The 19,284-nt window shown below is 41.5% G+C and overlaps 1 protein-coding gene across 3 annotated transcripts in view; it reads right to left on the bottom strand.

The window, feature by feature from the left end:
• Positions 1–19,284, bottom strand: part of ARHGEF28 (Rho guanine nucleotide exchange factor 28) — a 340,651-nt gene that overhangs the window by 163,080 nt on the left and 158,287 nt on the right. For all 3 annotated transcript variants that reach the window (XM_040262701.1, XM_040262702.1, XM_040262704.1), the window contains exons 5-7: positions 18,374–18,557; positions 14,491–14,671; positions 8,245–8,314 (exon numbers count right to left, since the gene is read on the bottom strand). In XM_040262701.1, coding sequence (XP_040118635.1) covers positions 8,245–8,314; positions 14,491–14,671; positions 18,374–18,557 — 435 coding nt within the window. The remainder of the gene's footprint in view (positions 1–8,244; positions 8,315–14,490; positions 14,672–18,373; positions 18,558–19,284) is intronic.

Below are 19,284 nucleotides of genomic sequence, written 5' to 3'. Positions count from 1 at the left end.
TATACTCAGAGTTGTGCAATCCTCACCACAACCAGTTTTAGAACATTTTCATCACCCCAACAATAAGCCCCATATCCATTAACTCTCGCTACTCATTTCTCCCCAACTACCACCACTTCCACCCCAGCCCTCAGTAACCACTAACTGCTTTCTGTCTTCAGTTCAGTCGCTCAGTCGTGTCCGACTCTTTGCGACCCCATGAATCACAGCACGCCCGGCCTCCCTGTCCATCATCATCTCCCGGAGTTCACTCAGACTCACGTCCATCGAGTCCGTGATGCCATCTAGCCATCTCATCCTCGGTCGTCCCCTTCTCCTCCTGCCCCTAATCCCTCCCCGCATCAGAGTCTTTTCCAACAAGTCAGCTCTTCGCGTGAGGTGGCCAAAGTACTGGAGCTTCAGCTTCAGCATCATTCCTTCCAAAGAAATCCCAGGGCTGATCTCCTTCAGAATGGACTGGTTGGATCTCCTTGCAGTCCAAGGGACTCTCAAGAGTCTTCTCCAACACCACAGTTCAAAAGCATCAATGGATGCCATTTTGGATATTTCACATAAATGGAATTATACAGTATGTGGTCTTTTGTAACTGGCTTCCTTCACAAAGCATGTTGTCAAGGTCCTTTCATGTCATAATGCATCAGTACCTCATCTCTTTTTCCTACCAAATACTATCTGTCTCCCTTGTATAGACAGATCACATTTTTGTGTGTTCACTTCACAGCTGATGGACTTTTTGGATTGTTTCCACTTTTTTGACAGTTATGAATAATGCCACTTTGAACATTTGTGTACAAGTTTGAGGAGATCTATGTTTTCATTTCTCTTGAGTATATATCTAGGAGTGTCATCACTGGGTAATATGACAGCTCTATGTTTAATATTTTATTTTATATATATATATTTACATTTCCAGTGTGTACTCTCTCCTACCCCCAGCCCCATAAAATCTCAATCAGCCAAAAATTAAGTCATGAGATTAAAAAAAAAAAAAAAGGTATCCTCAGCCCCCAAATTTGGTTGCAACTATCAACTAAGCAGAAGCTTTAAGTCACTGTATTTCAAACTGAGGTTAGGACATAATTTTCCTGATTTACTCAACTGCTTGAATAAAATGAGGCAAAGTCATCTTTCAACAACATAAACAGGATTCAATTTTCTCTTAGGAATACTGTTATGTCCCTAAGATTTCACACTTGGATTATAGTTCAATTCAGAAAAAGAAAAAACAGAATAAAAACTCCTTAATTATACCTTCAGCTTGAGCTTATTTCAACCGTATCAGACTCCTCAGTTAATATGCTTAGTAAATGCTTGTCCTTCCCCAACTCCTGCTAATCTGACCTAGCTAGAGCAGAAGGGGGCAAAATTGGCTGTACTCAGATGAGTTCTGAGAAATCCAAGATTCTTTCCAGCTCAAACTAGGATTCTTTAATTCTATGATGAACCGGGAGAGGTAAGATGGAGAATTTTTGTGTGTCTGAGAAAATACTAGTACTACTGTAATAATACACAAAATGGACACTATATCAGCTTGGTATCTTATTTTCATCCTTGGACTTCTAATGATGAAACTGATTCTTTTCTGGGGGCAGGGGGGAGAAAGTGGACTGGCAAAGTCAGATACAGAAACAGAGAGAAGGCTGAGCTCTCTGTTAAATGAAAGAAACACAGTTGACTTCCTGGGGTTTCAAAGTACATTCTCTGGGTATGATTGGTAATTGTCTTGCAGATGCCCAAGCACTTGACTTCAAGGTAAACAACGCTGATCAAGCCCTTGGATGGACACTTCACAATGGGGTTAAATTAAGAGCTGTGTTCCCAGCTGAGTAATCACACCTGCAGAACAGCCTTCGTAAGGGCTATCCTAAATCCCCAACGCCTCAGGCCCAGCCATCCTGGTTAAAGGATCTGCATCTTGACAAGACACTGGAACCATATTCAACAGTTCTAAAAAGATACATGAAGCCACAGCATTTAAAACGAAAATTCTTGGAAAAGAAAGTCTGCATGGATAAAACACCTCTTATTGGATTTCCCAACAATATTTCACAGGAGAGGTTCAAATAAGGAGAATCGATCAAATGATTTGGCTCCTATATGAAATACCAAAGAAAAAAGGATGAATCTATCTACAAAGGAATCTACCTACAAAACAGAAATATAGTTACAGATGTAGAAAACAGACTTATGGCCACCAGGGGGAAGAAGGGGAGGGATAAACTGGAAGACTGGGATTGACATATACATACTACTGTATACCGCATAGCACAGTAACTCTACTCAGTACTCTGGAATGGCCTGTATGGGGAAAGACTCTATGATAGAGTGGATGTATGTACATGTGTAACTAATTCACTTGACTGTCTGCCTGAAACAAACACAACATCGTAAATCAACTATACTTTAATAAAATCTTTTTGGAAAAAAGGAGAACCCACCACACAACACCCTCTTCCCGCATCACTCAGAGCACAGAGAAGAGCTGCACCCCCGTCCAAAGAACGCTCAAGCGAAAGATCTGCTCACCTGGTCACTGCGACATGGAGGCTACACCCTGATATCACGGCCGCACACTATAACTCACGTTCATCTCGAGATAGCGTCGGCTAAGCATCCCAAGGTGTCCCACCTGTATTTTCTCATTTAAAGCTTATTTTGAAGGAAGTATGAAATGACACTCTCACTCCATTTTCCACAAAAGGAAACGCAGCGGAGTCACTTGCATCCTGTTGAGCAGTCAGTTCATGGCAGAGCTGAGGTTTTGAGCAGAGGCTGCTCATTGCTGGTATGTCATCAAGACATGTCTCTACATGTGGGTCACAATCTCTCATCATAGCAGACAGGTCAGTCATGTGGAAAACAGCTCATTTCTAGGCAAGGATTCCAGTTTTGCACTTTTCCATCGTACAAAAGCTGGAGAGGACTCTAGAGCAGCAGTCCAAAGTCTAAGCACATAAATGTCCTGTGACAGAAGGGTGGTGGGTATCTACAGCATGGTAGGGAAGAACGTGCCCACCTGAGTTCTGACTGCCCGAGCAAGCTGTGTCACCTCACACGAGTTATGTGGCCTCTCTCTGCTACCACCTCCTTGTGGCCACAATGTGATTCCTGACTCCCAAAAGTGTCCCTCTGCAGGGCCACGGGGAGGTGTGCTCTGCGAGTGTGCAAACTTGGCTCGGCTCCCAGCAGCACACCCAGCGCCTCAAGCAGTGCCTGTCCCTCCACAGAGACGTGAGAGAAAGTCAGAGCAAGCACACTCCTTGAGATGAAGGTTTTTTCCCTCTTAGTCCTTTTGGGTAACTGCTTCATCACCAGTAACGAGCACAGTGCCTTGCAGAGTGGAGCACTCAGCAGAGGCTTACTGAACAGTAAGTCAGTGGGCATGCAGGGTGAATGTCTGCCTGCCTAGATCGGCTCTTGCATGGGGACCCCCGGGCTCTCCGCCTTCCGCACGAGACAGCGAGCGGGAAGCCCCTCTGAGCCGGCTGAAACTGCCACCTCGGCCCTGAAGGAGACAATTTCTCCCTCCTCCTTGGTGTCTGGCATTCAGGTTCCAAGCCCAACTCCCTGTTTCCTTGTTAGAATGTGCAAGATAATCTGTGGTAAGAAGACACAATGTAAAAGACCACTCACATAAAATTTGAGACAGACAATTACACAGGGCTTTTTAAAACGGCAAAATAATAGAAGAAAATGGATTCATATAGAGGTCAGTGGTATTGCGATGGTTGTATTTTATAGCCCCATACAATCTAGGTAGGTAACAGCCTCGCAAACAACATTAAAAAGGACAGTGGACTGTGTGAGCTCAGCATTCAAGATGACCATGAGTAGTTTTAAAAATGCCTCCCAAGCCCCTTCTCGGTGTGAGAATTATATACTAAGAGATGGAGAGAATCCACATAGTAGGGAAAAGAGAGGACATAACAAGCTTGAGAAAGGGCAGAATCAGGAGAGATGAAGAGTAACATTCCCAAAGCACCTTCCACAGATCATTTTCATAACATGTTGAGAACGAAAAAAAAGGGAATTCTCCCATGATAAAGTCAGAGAACTGCTGGGTTAAATAAGAAACACAGGTTTCCTGACTGCAAGGCTTACTAGAACCTACAAAACATTATATGTATTCTTCACTTGCAAAGTCGCAAAGAGCTGGACACAGCTGAGCAACTGACACACAGTTTCCAACAGAGGGGTTTCATGTGTAGCATCTCTACTTATGTGGACAAAGAATTCTTATTCTTCAGAGCATTTTCCAAGGTTGGTGTTCTGTACAATGCTCCTTAGGAATTACCAGAATAGAAGATCAAATGAGGACAAAGATGCCAAGAGACAAAATGGAGTCAGTTGGTGGATCAATACACACTAATAATTAGCTTATTCGTCCAAGCATAGTGAAAATGAGGTGACTCTTTGGCCATTTATTTCATTTGGAATAACATCTCACCATTCTGGGAGAACAATTACAGTCATGAAATTATGGAAACATAATTGATTCAGAGACAATAATAAAAACATTTATCACAGTAATAGGGAGCAAGTATATTTCTAAGTTAAAGCTATTATTGTCTTTTAATCAATGGTAGCTACAGATACACACTTAAAACATCCCCCTATACCCCAGGAGGAGTAGAAAGACATGATCTATTAAGAATCTTCTATGATATCTCAAAGGGAAAGTTTACTTTGGGGGCTTAAATAGGGGAAAAAAATCAAGCTCTCACACTCAAAAGATTTTGTTCTTCCAGCTGAGTTGCCTGCAGACTTTTCAATGAACACAAATTGGATGTTTTCATTTTAGCTAAATACTGCCCTCTGCTGGAATGTGCACACAGTTTCTAACATGTCTTCCAAGGGTATAGACATCCAAGCATTGTCTATAAGGTCTACAAAATACACACATTAATTATTTGGCATTAGAGGATTTGTGTTTCTATCCAAATTCTTTTGCTTATTGATTGAGTGATTTCAGTCCAACTGGCAGCCAGGTATATTCATATGGCTGACCCTGGGGCCCACCAAATTCAACCCAAAGCTGAGTTCTTATTTTGTCATGATCCTGCTTCTTATAAGGCCTAGCCTACTCGGCGACACACCAGGAACGGAAGATTCACCCTTCTCCCTCACCACTGACACCCACCTGACACCCTACACCTCCAGGACAGTCCCCCCCATCCCTCCACTTCCAGTCTCCTCACACTGCTCAGACCCTCTTCCGCATTCCGTGTGGCAGCCCCCGGCCCCTCTAACCCATTCTCCACAGTCTCAAAGAGTGAGCTTCCTAAACAACAACCTGAACTAATTTGCTTAAAACAGTTTCCAGAGCTGTCAGGGCAGAGTTCCGATTCCTTGCCTTGTGTACAAGCCCTGCTGATCTGCTACCCTTTCAGGACTATGTTCCTGGCATCTCTCTCTCTCTCACACACACACACACACACACACGTACCTATACTCCAGGGCCAGAAAGTGACCTGCATTTTCCCCAGTGCATTATCTGGTTCAGGACTCTGTACTGCACATATTCCTATTGTCTAGAATTCCCTTCCCTCTATTAGATCACAGCATTGGGGTCACCTCCACCAAGCAGCTTTCCCGGGCCGCTCCACCATCACACTCCACAAAGTTCCCTCAGTGTTATTTGCCCATGACTCCTGAAGCACTTATAATGTGCCGAGACAGCTTTGTTTCCCCATATCAGTTCCAAATTGTCAACCCCATCTTTTACTATTTAAAAAAAATTTTTTTTTAATTTTTTAAAAAATAGTAAAACTATAATGTTTTTAAATAGTAAAAATATAAAATAGCAAAAACATCTTCTACTATTGTGATTATGTAACTATTACATGATATCATTGTATCATGATTGGTCAACAGAAAATAACAGAATCCTGTATCACTAAAACTACCATTTCAGACAGAAACCTGTAATCACTTTTTAAAATCAGACGCATAACAGAATTACCTTGGAATTTCTTGAAAAGTACAAATGCCTAACTATTGCTATTTTTCTCCAAAGCTCCGGATGTCTTTCTGATGAGCAGCCACATTTAAAAGCAGCTGGACGATATGATGATCACCACTTTTATCTAGTTTGCTTCCCTTGTTCTATTTCATACTCAGTGCTCTCATTTCATTACATTTCCCAATTTCTGTCTCTTTTTGTTGTTGTTCTTTCTCAAGCCTTTTTCAAAAGTAGTAGAAAAGCTTTTGGATACATATATGTATAATGTATATTTTAGAAAATTTATGAATTTTTGCCTAGCTAGAAAAATTATGACACTTCGATTCCACTTGTTTGACTTAGTATGAATAGAATGCTAGATTTCTAATTTATATTCAACTCAAAACTTTGATATAGTTCCATGTATTTGGCATCTGGTATTACTGCTAAAAGTCTAGAAAATTTATTATCTTAGTGAGTTTTAAAAGTTTGAATAAGCCTTGAAACGTCTAATCCAATTCTGAGAATATAAAAAAAAGTACTACATTGTAAAAAAAAAAAAAAACAGGAAATTAACAAGTGATATAGTATTATTAAGTAAAATACAAATATTATTCAAATTTCAGAAAATTTTATGCTACTGTCTACTATTTGTTTTCATACATTATTCAAGACTCTATACTGTATTTAACTGCATTGAGCAGCTTCAGCTGCATGCAACAAATTCTGATAAGTTCTCTTTTCATTTTTATTCTATTACAAATATTTTCCAATGTTCCCTGTTATGGCTTCTTAGATACACCCATCATTTAAAAGTGGACATTTAATTCCCAAATTCAGGGGATTTTCTTTAAAGTATCTTCAATATTAATTTCTCTTTTGATACTAATTTCTCATTTAAATGCTTTCTCTACAATCACTTTGTGTTTTTCTCATTCTAACTTTATTGAGTCTTTCAGTGGCTAAGTCAAAGATCTCTTCATAAATGTCACACTGCACTTGAAAATATGTGGATTATTTTCAGATATCTTTTGATGTTGATTTCCAACATTGATGTTGATTTCCAACATAATTCCACAGTGATAAGAGAAGAGACTCTATATTATTTCAATACCTCTAGACCATGAAACTTTTGCACCTTGTTTTACATCCTTGGATATGTTCCAGTGTCTCTGAGTTTACAGTCTCCGGGAATTTGAATAGAATTTGTATTCTACTAATTATGTTGAATTGGTTCATAGTGTTTTTCGGGTCTACTATATCCTTCTACTTCTCTGTATAGTCATTCTATTAATTTTTGAGAGTTTGATATTAAAACTCCAAGTAAAAATCTTAATTTATCTACTTATAAAACAATTGTAATATATAATGGAACCATACATAACCTTATTCTGTATGTTCCAAGTCTCCTGTAAATGGGTTATCATACTTTCATAACTTAAAAAAGAGATTTTTAAAAAACTGGATTTGTCACTAGGGCTTGCCAACAGATTAGATCTACTTGTATGTGTTAAAGGCGAAAGAACCTAAATTGAAGTAGAGATCACATGCCCTAGTAAGGTGCCAAGTTGGAGAAAACAAGAAAGTATCATATTCTACAAACAAGCTGGATGTTACATGCAAGTGTGCCATCAACACGACTCCCCGTTATGATGTGGAACAGGGTAGTGAGGATGCATTTTCAAACACACACCTCTTGCTGTGGACACCCACCTCGAGCAGATTTGGACATTCAGCCTCTGAAGCGTCATCAGCGATGTGAACCACTGTGCAGGACAGCCTGGGTTGGGTGGGGCCACCTGGACCCTGAAGACACTCAGCACCCCTCACCACTCACCTCTCACAGCAGCGGAGCTCCCCAGACCCCACGACAATCAGGACACCCTGATCCTCCAACCTCCATCCTCTAGGATCTCACAACCTCCATCCTCTAGGACCCACTTGCCCAGCACAGAACAGAGGCTCCACAGAGGTGGAATGAGCTGGAGAACAGGAGAGTGACGGAGGGCTGAATGGAACAGCCTGACCTTGGTAATGAGAGGAACGCCCTCTGCATGTCAGGAGAGGTCCCCAAGCACTGTGGGAGGAAACCAGTAAATGCTAACTGAATAAAAAGTGGAAACACACAGTACCTTTGATCAGTGCTGCTGGAGGAACTCTGGGCCCTGCTGCCCCAGAGCACCCTACTCTTGCCTCTGAGTCCATCGGCTCCTGATCTCCTTCTCCACACACTTCAACTCCCAATTGACTAGAGAATGCTAAGCACTTTCTGAGTTCCCCAGGTGGGGAAGGAGCACGCATACCTTCTTCAGTTTCTGCAGCGCTGGAGGGCATATCTGGTTTCTCTGACGTGGCTCCTTGCTCTTCAAGAGCCTAAGAAAGGCAGGGAAAAAAAAAATCACTGAAAGCCGTTTGAGGCTTCAGATATGCAGCAAGAGATGCAGATCACAATTGAGGATCTGAGAGGTAAAACAGCCAGAGGCAAAGCCAGGGGAGGTGGGGGCAGGTGGGGTGTCGGGGAACATGAAATAGCAGCCTGCATGACGCAAGAGATGGTGGAAGGAACCTGAAAGACAAGGGCCAAAACTGTCTCCGCTAGTGGTTCTCACTGCTTCTCCTGATCGCAACACCAGAAGGTTCTCAGGAGCATGAGACATGAACCAAAAGGAGGACAGAGAAGAGTAAAGCTTGAAATCAGTAAGAAGGGCTGCTGTTTTATGCACCTGCCTGCCTAGACTCCCACCCATACCCTAAGACACAGGGATCAGGGGCCTGAAGAGCAGGGGGAAACACTAATACAGAGAGGACCACTGTGATACATGGAGCACCTAGGATGAGCATAAGCCAAGGGTTGCATGTTGGCACAGGCAGGATCAGGCTGTTCCTGGCCAAGACTGGGTCATGAGCCGTAGATAGAATGAGGTTACCCTGACAGCCCTCTGTACTTCCTTTTCAAACGGATTCCACACAGTCAATGAAAATGTGAAGAGACAGAATTATGTGTTGATGTGTCAAAAACTATCCAAGCCTGCAACAGCACATGTTCCAAAACAAATACACGGGTAAACTGGGGCGGGCAACCCTCCAACCAACAGAGACCCCTAAACCACCTCCCCACCCTCCGCCCTGGGCATGCTTTTCAGCTCAGCGCATCAAGTGCTTATTCATGACTATGTCAGAACATCCCGCGGCCAGAGCAAAAAGAACAGGAAAATAGACATAATTGACTAAATCACAAAGAGGCAGGGAACAAGCAGTCCCAGGCACCCAGCCTCTGTGGCTATTACCTGTCCCTAGCCTGACTCCCAGGACACCGTACGCACTCTTTTAGGGCCCATGATGGAATGAATGGATGGACCAGAGCAGGTATGTCTGGGGAGGTACTAAGGAAATGGCAGGATGAGGGAAAGCGTTACTTGCAAAATCGTGTCCTGCTGTTTGCAACCCCATGGAATGTAGCCCGCCAGACTTCTGTGTCCATAGGATTATCCAGGCAGAAGTACTGGAGTGGATAGCCATTCCCTCCTTCAGGGGATCCTCTCAGCTGAACCCAGGTCTCCCGCATTGCAGGCAGATTCTTTACCATCTGGGCCACCAGGGGAGCCTCACAGGATGACTACCTGGGGTTAAAAGGGGACTGACCACACAGGTTCAGGCCGAAGATGGCCCCTGACTCCATGTGTTTACCTGGGGGTCAGCCTTAACCCCCACACCCTAGTCTCAAAGGCAACTGGCAAGTCTATGCAAAAATGACATCAGGCAATGCTGGTTTCTTATTACAAAATAAGGAAATACTTCTCTTTTAAATTAAAACTTAATTTTTATTCCTGTAATTTTGGATACAACTTCAGAACATTTATATCTCCCAGCCATCTTATACATTAATTTTAGCCAAGTTCTAAAACTAAATTATCAGTATTCGATTAACATAAAAAGCTTTGTTATGTGGAAAGAACAAAAACATGATTAAAGATATAGCTAATATTTTGCCTACTACTTAATTTCCTAATAACTACCTTTACACCTTGGATATTTAACACAAACCTGTCATTTTCAGGATTTAATATTTATTACAAATGATCAGTCTACCAGTGTCCGCTATAATATCACGTAATAACATGAATCTGTTACAACTCAGAACAAGGATTGCTTCTGAATGGGATCACCATCACCTGTACAGGTCTTGTATCCTGTAGGGCAAACTCCACTGCAGCAGGTTTTATTGTCGTCAGGCTAGAAGGCTGCAGATAACTGAGCAATGCCTGAACCCAGACCCGGAAGCTGCCTTGAGAACAAATGAGTCTCTCAAAGTAAGTCAGTGTCTATAGCTATTACATAAAAATAGACTTTTAGACATCTAAGATTTAATAAATAAATATTTCATTACACTATATATAATTTTACATGTTAACCCAAATTGTAAAACTTTAGTGTGGACAGCCTATATGATGATCACTACCTGCTTACATTTACCTGGACTCATCCACCTGGCTATAAGCCCCTCCTCGTGTTCAATTAATTCACTAGAGCAGCTCACAGAACATAGAAACATTTTATTTACTAGTTTCCAGGTTTATTATCAGTTCAGTTCAGTTCAGTCACTCAGCTGTGTCCAACTCTTTGCGACCCCATGGACTGCAGCACGCCAGGCCTCCCTGTCCATCACCGACTCCCGGAGTCCACCCAAACCCATGTCCATTGCGTTGGTGATGCCATCCAACCATCTCTTCCTCCATCGTCCCCTTCTCCTCCTGCCCTCAATCTTTTCCAGCATCAGGGTCTTTCCAAATGAGTCAGCTCTTCCCATCAGGTAGCCAAAATATTGGAGTTTCAGCATCAGTCCTTCCAATGAATATTCAGGACTGATCTCCTTTAGGATGGACTGGTTGGACCTCCTTGCAGTCCAAGGGACTCTCAAGAGTCTTCTCCAACACCACAGTTCAAAAGCATCAAATTCTTCAGTACTCAGCTTTCTTTATAGTCCAACTCTCACATCCATACATGACCACTGGAAAAACCATAGCCTTGACTAGACGGACCTTTGTTGGCAAAGTAATGTCTCTGCTTTTTAATATGCCGTCTAGGTTGGTCATAAATTTCCTTCCAGGGAGCAAGTGTCTTTTAACTTCATGGCTGCAATCACCATCTGCAGTGATTCTGGAGCCCAGAAAAATAAAGTTAGCCACTGTTTCTCCATCTATTTGCCATAAAGTGATGGGACCAGATGCCATGATCTTCGTTTTCTGAATGTTGAGCTTTAAGCCAACTTTTTCACTCTCATCTTTTACTTTCATCAAGAGACTCCTTAGTTCTTCTTCACTTTCTGCCATAAGGGTGGTGTCATCTGCATATCTGAGGTTATTGATAAATACATGGGAACTCTAATAATATAGCTATATACGTAAGAGAATATAACTCAGGAATAACCAGATGGAAGAGACGTACAGGGCAGGGTCTGAGGAAAGGGCACAGGGTTTCCGTGCCGCTCCAGGCAGGCCAGTCACCCAGCACTTCCAACCAGTTCCCCAACTGGAAAGATCTCTGAATCCAGTCCTCTGGGGTTTTAAAGAAGGCTTGCTTTATTAACAAGGCATGCTAGACAAGTCTTTGTCCTTGGGTGATGAAACTATAACTTCAGGTCCTTTCCCCTCCTTGAAGGTCAAGGAGGTAAGACTGAAAGTGGGTGGGTCTCCTGGTAACTAGCCCCTATCCTTAAGTGCCTTCCTATAGTCGCCAGGTTAGCATAACAACAACAACAAAAAAAAAACCCACACACATTTATCTGCTCAACATTTAGGAAATCCCAAAGGTCTGGAGAGCTATGAGCCAAGAACCATGGACTGAAACCAAATATATTTCTTACTGTAAGTTATGACATCACAATTTCTGGAAGAACCTCAGCCTCATTCCTTTCCCAGTCTCCCTATGCACCACCCAACCAACAGGTCAGGGCAGGAAGGATTAAAAGAAAAAAAGGGATGCTGATACTTGGAACACAAGGCCATCCCACTGCGATGGATTCTTCTTTTACCAAGTGTTTTCCATAAAATGAAAATCTCTGATACACTAGAAAGTAATCTTCAGTTGGTCTTTGTTATAGCACAATCCACTATAATCAATTATTAAAGCATCTAGATTTACTCATCCTAAATCTCCCAAAATCATCAGTAAAAATGATCTCAAATAGGTTACGAGAAATTACAAATCTGACTTAAGAAGTTGGAGGTTTTTATAATGAAAGAAATGTTCTGAATTCTGGCTTTCCGTGGAGCACGCTCTCGCCTTTGCAGCAGTTTGGTGGTCCTGCTGTGGTCTGAGTGTCCCCTCTGAGGACACACACACTGCTAAGCTCTGCCCCTGTGATGGGGGAGCCTGATGGGCTACCATCTATGGGGTCGCACAGAGTCAGACATGACTGAAGCAACTTAGCAGCAGCTGCAGCAGCAGCCCCTATGAAGCTGCAGGGAGAGGCGCTCACCTTGAGCAAGGCTGCCGGGCCAGGCCCAGCCTCTGACTGGTTAGAACATCCACCCCTGGGCCCTGGGTAAGAAGCCATGGGAATGGCTGAGGGCTTCTGCATCTTTAAAAGTACCCTTAAGCACAATGAGGAAATACTGTAGGCCAGAAAATTATACACTAAACTCCCTGGAAGGAAAGTTATGACCAACCTAGATAGCATATTAAAAAGCAGAGACATTACTTTGTCAACAAAGGTCCGTCTAGTCAAGGCTATGGTTTTTCCAGTGGTCATGTATGGATATGAGAGTTGGACTATAAAGAAAGCTGAGCGCCAAAGAATTGATGCTTTTGAACTGTGGTGTTGGAGAAGACTCTTGAGAGTCCCTTGGACTGCAAGGAGATCCAACAAGTCCATCCTAAAGGAAATCAGTCCTGGGTGTTCACTGGAAGGACTGATGTAGAAGCTGAAACTCCAATATTTTGGCCACCTGATGTGAAGAGCTGATTCACTGGAAAAGACCCTGATGTTGGGAAAGATTGAGGGCAGGAGGAGAAGGGGAAAACAGAGCATGAGATGGCTGGATGGGATCACTGACTCAATGGACATGAGTCTGAGTGAACTCCGGGAGTTGGTGATGGACAGGGAGGCCTGGCGTGCTACAGTTCATGGGGTCGAAAAGAGTCGGACACGAATGAACAACTGAACTGAACTGAAACTCCCTAAACCCAGCAAACAAAGATAATTCATACTCTGAACAGCATGTTTCATTTTTAATTGTTTTGAAAAAAAACCCTATATGGAGAAAACAATAATCTTTGTTATAGAATATTTATGGTTAAATCTTTTGGACTTTCCAGGTAGCTCAGTGGTAAAGAATCCGCCTGCCAATGTAGCGGCCACAAGAGCCACAGGAGATGCAGATTTGATCCCTGCATTGGGAAGATCACCTGGAGGAGGAAATGGCAACCCACTCCAGTATTCTTGCCTGGAGAATTCCATGGACAGAGAAGCCTGGCAAGCTACAGTCCATGGGGTCTCAGAGAGTCAGATGCACCTGAGCATGAATTTAAAAAAAAAAAAAAAAGAAACTCCCTAAACTCAACAAACAGAAGTAGTTTATACTCTGAAGAGTGTGTTTCATTTTAATTGTTTAATAAAACCTATATGGAGTAAGCTATAAGTTTTGCTATATAATATTTATGGTTAAAATCTTTCATTTAGTTATATAAAGCAAACATTCTACAAAAGTCAAAACTGATCAGTTTTCTAAACTGTTTACTTTGTAAAGCCTAAACTGGTGAGGAAATTGGTCCTTTTTTCCAGTGGTGCTTATTAATGGATGTGCTTGAGAAGACTGGGGGTTGGGAGGTTGCAGGGGGTGTCACACAATCTGGTGAGTAAATCTGTTATACCTGTTAGCACTAGCAACTAAACTGACTGAAGCCCTTTTACTCAAAAGAACATTCTGCTTAATAATAATTAAAATATATAAATTTGCTTTCTAGTGTTTGAGATTTGACCCAAAAAATAATAATAATGAAGATAAAACATTTTAAACCTAAGGTGGGCACGCTATAACAACACTCAAAGCTGATGTTTGGGTGATGGTGGGAGGGGGAAAAATATCTTTGAAAAAGTACTAGTCTCAAGTAGCCAGCCCCATTCAAGAAGAAGTTGTACACGGAAACAAAGGCTTAACGATATGTTAGTTCTTAAGAAATCCCAGAAGAAGGTATTATTCATGTAAAATAACCCTAAAGGCAACAGCTTTAGATAAGAAATATAATACAATCAGTAAAGTAATAGCAAATATCCAACATTAGAATATTAAAATTCAACATCAGTGATGCTGGCTCATGAAAAGTAAAGGGAACAATATTATACAAATGACTACTGCCGAAATATTATATAATAATCTTCATTCTACTAGTGTAACAGTTTCCAATGCCATGTCCCTCCAAGTCCCATTAGGAAAAAAGAGTGCTACCTCTCAAAAAAACAAATACTGTTCCCCAGATAACGAGTTTGCTATTTGAACTCTCAAAAAGCATGAGTTATTATATCTTATAACACAATAAAGGGCACAAACCTTGATGAGAAAGGCTCTATCCCAAAAGTATTTTCTGAAGAGTTTGATATCTGCCTCCAGCAAATGCTCGGCTGTGTGGTTAAGCGTCAGGGTCAGGGTTTCTGATGAGTGAATATACCGCAGAGAGGCATCTTCACTGAGCTGCACGTGGAAGAAACCTGGGGAACGCCTGCCCTGGAAGCTGAAACACCAGAAATCAAAACCCACAATCCCAGTGCCCTGATATTATCGCATCAGCCCAGATATTATTACAAACCCACTGGCCGAACAATTGCTTCCTACTGAAGACAGGTACATAAGACCATACAAACACATCCTAATAAAGCCATCTTTCTTTTCCCAGCTAGAGAAGTCATCAGTTGAAAAGCTGTTCACATATATTATATACTTAAAAGAGTTACATAATTAATGCAACAGTACTGATTTGTAAACATAGTGCTTTACCTCAATATTTCATTCTCCTGTTAATCTGAAAAGATGCCTCTGGCCTTAATGGCACCACACGTAGTAGAACAAATTGGCTGGCAGCTGACGGTTTATTAGGTGATTACAGTGGAAAACAGATATGATCTCTAGGGAGCATGGTGAGGTTTGGATGTCACAAACAAGCGAGATATTCATAACACAGGCCCACTGCTGTAAATCATTTCCTCGTGCAAATGAAAACATACATAAATTTGATCACGCTCATTTTTGAAATCACTCATGGACAAAGGAACAATATCCTCAAACTAAATTCTGAGTGTCAGCTTATTTTCTGTGTGGCAGAGAACAACTGCACGTTCATTATTATGAGCTCTATGAAGGCTTCTCAGTCAGCGTTACAATATTCTGGATGGTCTGTAGGTCGATAAAGAAGGGTCAGGAGGGAGATGCTAGGCAACAGCCTGCAGGAGCTCCTGAATTCTTCCGTTCATAGAACTAGCTCTATGCCTCTCTCCTCTTCCTCTATTACATCACTTTGTTAATGAACATTTGCATATCTGCAAAATTATAGTGTAGTTCCAACCACATCAATGTTGCCTCCATTACATGGAATGACAGATCCATTAAGAACACTCGTACTCTAAGATTTGGGGCATCTCCCCACACTCGACATAATTACCAGCAGGGACTTCAGAATCTTCTAGAAAACAACTTCCCATGCTAACAGCAAGCCACTGAAGTGAATAATTCAGCCTAAGCAATAAGAGTCTTGTAATTAATTTAGAAAATGGAAGCTCCTTCACATAATCAGAATTTAGCTTACAGTCTACTTCTAATCCCATCATGAATGAATTTATTAGATGAGTAAACATTTAATTTTAATTTTATTGACATATAGCTGATTTACAATGTTGTGTTAGTTTCAGGTATATAGCAAAATGATCCAGTTATACGTGCGTTCATTCTTTTTTAGATTCTTTTCTCGTATAGGTTATCACAGAATATATCTGTGCTATATAGGAGATCCTCTTTGGTCATTTATCTTATATATAATAGTACGCATATGTTCCAGAGAAGGCAATGGCACCCCACTCCAGTACTCTTGCCTGGAAAATCCCATGGATGGAGGAGCCTGGTGGGCTGCAGTCCATGGGGTCGCTAAGAGTTGGACACGACTGAGCGACTTCCCTTTCACTTTTCACTTTCATGCATTGGAGAAGGAAATGGCAACCCACTCCAGTGTTCTTGCCTGGAGAATCCCAGGGATGAGGGAGCCTGGTGGGCTGCCGTCTATGGGGTCACACAGAGTTGGACACGACTGAAGAGACTTAGCAGCAGCAGCAGCAGCATGCATACATTCACCCCAAGCTCTCGCTCACCACAACGTTTCCCGTTTGATAACCATAAGTTTGCTTTCAATATCTGTAAATCTGTTTCTGATTTGTAAATAAGTTCGTTTGTATCATCTTAAATCAGATTCCACATACAGATGATATGATATTTGTCTTTGATTTAATTCACTTAGGATGATAACCTCTAGGTCCAACCATGTTGTGGCAAAAGGCATCATTTCATTCTTTTTTATGTTAGAGTAATATTCCATTGTGTATGTGTGTGTGTGGGTATACACACATTTATACACACACACACATATATGTATATATATTCCCCATATGTTACAGTAATATTCCATTGTGTATGTATGTGTGGGTATACACACATTTATACACACACACACATATGTATATATATACCCCATATGTTCTTTGCCCATTCTTCTGTCAGTGGATATTTATGTTGCTTCCATATCTTGGCTACTGTAAACAGTGCTGCTATGAACCCTCAGGTGCATATATTTTTTAGCTTATGTTTTTCTCTGGATATATGCCCAGGAATAGAATTGCTAGATCATACGCAAACTCTATTTTTAGTTTTTTAAGGAACCTCCACACTTTCTCCATAGTAGTTGTACCAATTTACATTCCCACCAACAATGTAGGAAGGTTCCTTTTTCTCGACACCATATCCAGCATTCATTGTTTGCAGACATTTGATGATGGCCATTCTGACCAGTATGAAGTGATACCTCATTGCACATTCTATTTGCATTTCTCTGATAATTACTGATGTTGAGCATCTTTTCATGTGCTTTCTGGACATCTGTATGTTTTCTCTGGAGAAATGTCTACTTAAATCTTCTGCCCATTTTCTGATCAGGTTGTTTGCTTTTATTGACATAGAGGATGTGTGAACTTTTAAAACACATATCATCTTCTGGTCTTGGACACAACAGAAAGATACAAAGCTACCAAACATAAAGTGGCGCTCCAGGTCCTCAGTGTAACCCTGAACTATCCACAATGACAAAGTCAAGGGGGTGGTTCTGCCTCGGCCTTTCCAGGTAAAGAAAGTGTGGTCATGATAGAGCAAAGACAAGGGCAATTCCATTAGGATGGGCTCTTTCCTTACTTGGTGTTCATTTGACCAAGTGAGAACAAAAATAGAAAGTTGTGACTTCAACATCTACTCGGGTGGCATACAACCATAAATTAATTACAATGAGTTCCATGGGCCACATGAAAAGAACCAGTCCATGAAGACAAACTATGTAATAACACTGATAATATTGAATATTTATATAATACTTTGCAGTGCTCATTGCTGCTTCCCATTTATTACCACATGCTAACTCAAGGAAATTATCGTATAGGATTCCTCTGATCATAAGTAAACAGTAATAAAATGACCAATCTGAACCATTCTAAGTAACACACATTGCAAGTGTTGGTATCATCTTCAACACAGAGAACTTTACATTTGACAAATTATTTCACTTCCATTATTTCCAGATCCTACTAACCAGCCCATTGGCTACATAGTATCTTAGGGTTTGTTATTCATTGATTCAACAAAAACTTACTTTCAATGAATGTATATGCTGAACACAGCACATAAAATAGAAATAAGTTTCAGTCCCCAAATGATTTAGAATGGAAACACATATGAAATAAATGATGATTATATATAAAATCATAATTATGATATATAGTATAAATTAATGATAATTATAGTCACGATTAACACTTTAATCATAATCATAAAAGATCAGAATGTAGAAGGCCTCTCTGAAGAAGTGACATTTAAACTAATGAAAGATAAGTCAGGGTTAGGCTAGTCTTTCCCAACATATTTTTTCTTATTGTAGCCACCTCCCCAACTATGGAGCCTTTTAAGAGACTTTTCCTGACTCCCTCTCCCCCCATGAAGTGTGAATACCAACTATCACTCTATATCTGTTTATATATGACATGTATATCTATACTTTATACATGGAAACTGATGGCAAACTATAAGCCAAATGTTAGCTTGTGGTTTGGTCATCTTTAATTTTTCCATAATGCTTGGAAGACTTTATAGAAGTAGATTGAGAGAGAATCTATCAAGCAGCCAAACTCACTTTGTGATGTCTTCAACCAGCTTGGAGTGTCCACCATGTAAAGCCAAGTCTAATGGCGTGGCACCCTCCTCGTTGGGTAACGTCAGGGCCTGGGCTCCCCCAGGGAGACACAGGAGCAGCTGGGAAAGCTTAGCGAGGCCCCATCTCACAGCCAGGTGCAGAAGAGACTCCCTATGCAGAGGAACTGAAAAGAAAAAACATGCGACATTATTAATAGTTCCTCCATTTAAAAAGTTTATCTTCCATATTTTCTCCAAGAGATTGTCAGAGTAAGAACAGTAATAGTAAGCAAGGGAGAGCTGGCAGAATGATCAAAAACATCTGATCCAAACACCTCGTTTTGCAGATGTGGAAAGGTCAGTGACTTGTACCAGGTCAGGCAGGCACTGGAGCCAGCTTTGCTCATCTGGTACAACGTTGTTCTACCCACCACGGTGCACTCATGTTCAGTGAAGTCATCTGGGGAAAACAGCGCTAGGAGAGCACCATCTTTTGGAAATAGACATCATCAATTTCCTAAGGTGTTCTCTAAGGAGATGCTGCTACCCTAGCAGGACAGGCTAACAGGGGCCATGAGTGTCAAGGAGCCTTCATTTCTACCCTTTGTCCTCAGAGGTGCTCCTCCCCACTCAGCAGCTGAGGCAGAAATGGATTCTAAGTCCATGACCTCTCTCAAACTTCATGGAGGTACTTTTATCCATCTGTTAGATTCTTGGGATTACTTCAGTGTTGCCAAAGCTACATATACCTGTGTGTGTGTTTGTGTGTATATGTGTGTGTACTCAGGTGTGCCCAATAGTGTCTGATTCTTTGAGACCCCATGGACTGTAGCCCACAGCTCCTTTGTCCACCAGTACTTTCTTTAAAAGGCTTGACTTGTGCCTCTTCACATGCCCCTCGACTTGGGGGTC

The sequence above is a fragment of the Oryx dammah genome, unplaced genomic scaffold (assembly GCF_014754425.2).
Source record: "Oryx dammah isolate SB20612 unplaced genomic scaffold, SCBI_Odam_1.1 HiC_scaffold_20, whole genome shotgun sequence".
In the NCBI taxonomy this organism is placed as follows: domain Eukaryota; kingdom Metazoa; phylum Chordata; class Mammalia; order Artiodactyla; family Bovidae; genus Oryx; species Oryx dammah.
This window is presented reverse-complemented; position numbering and strand designations above follow the sequence as displayed.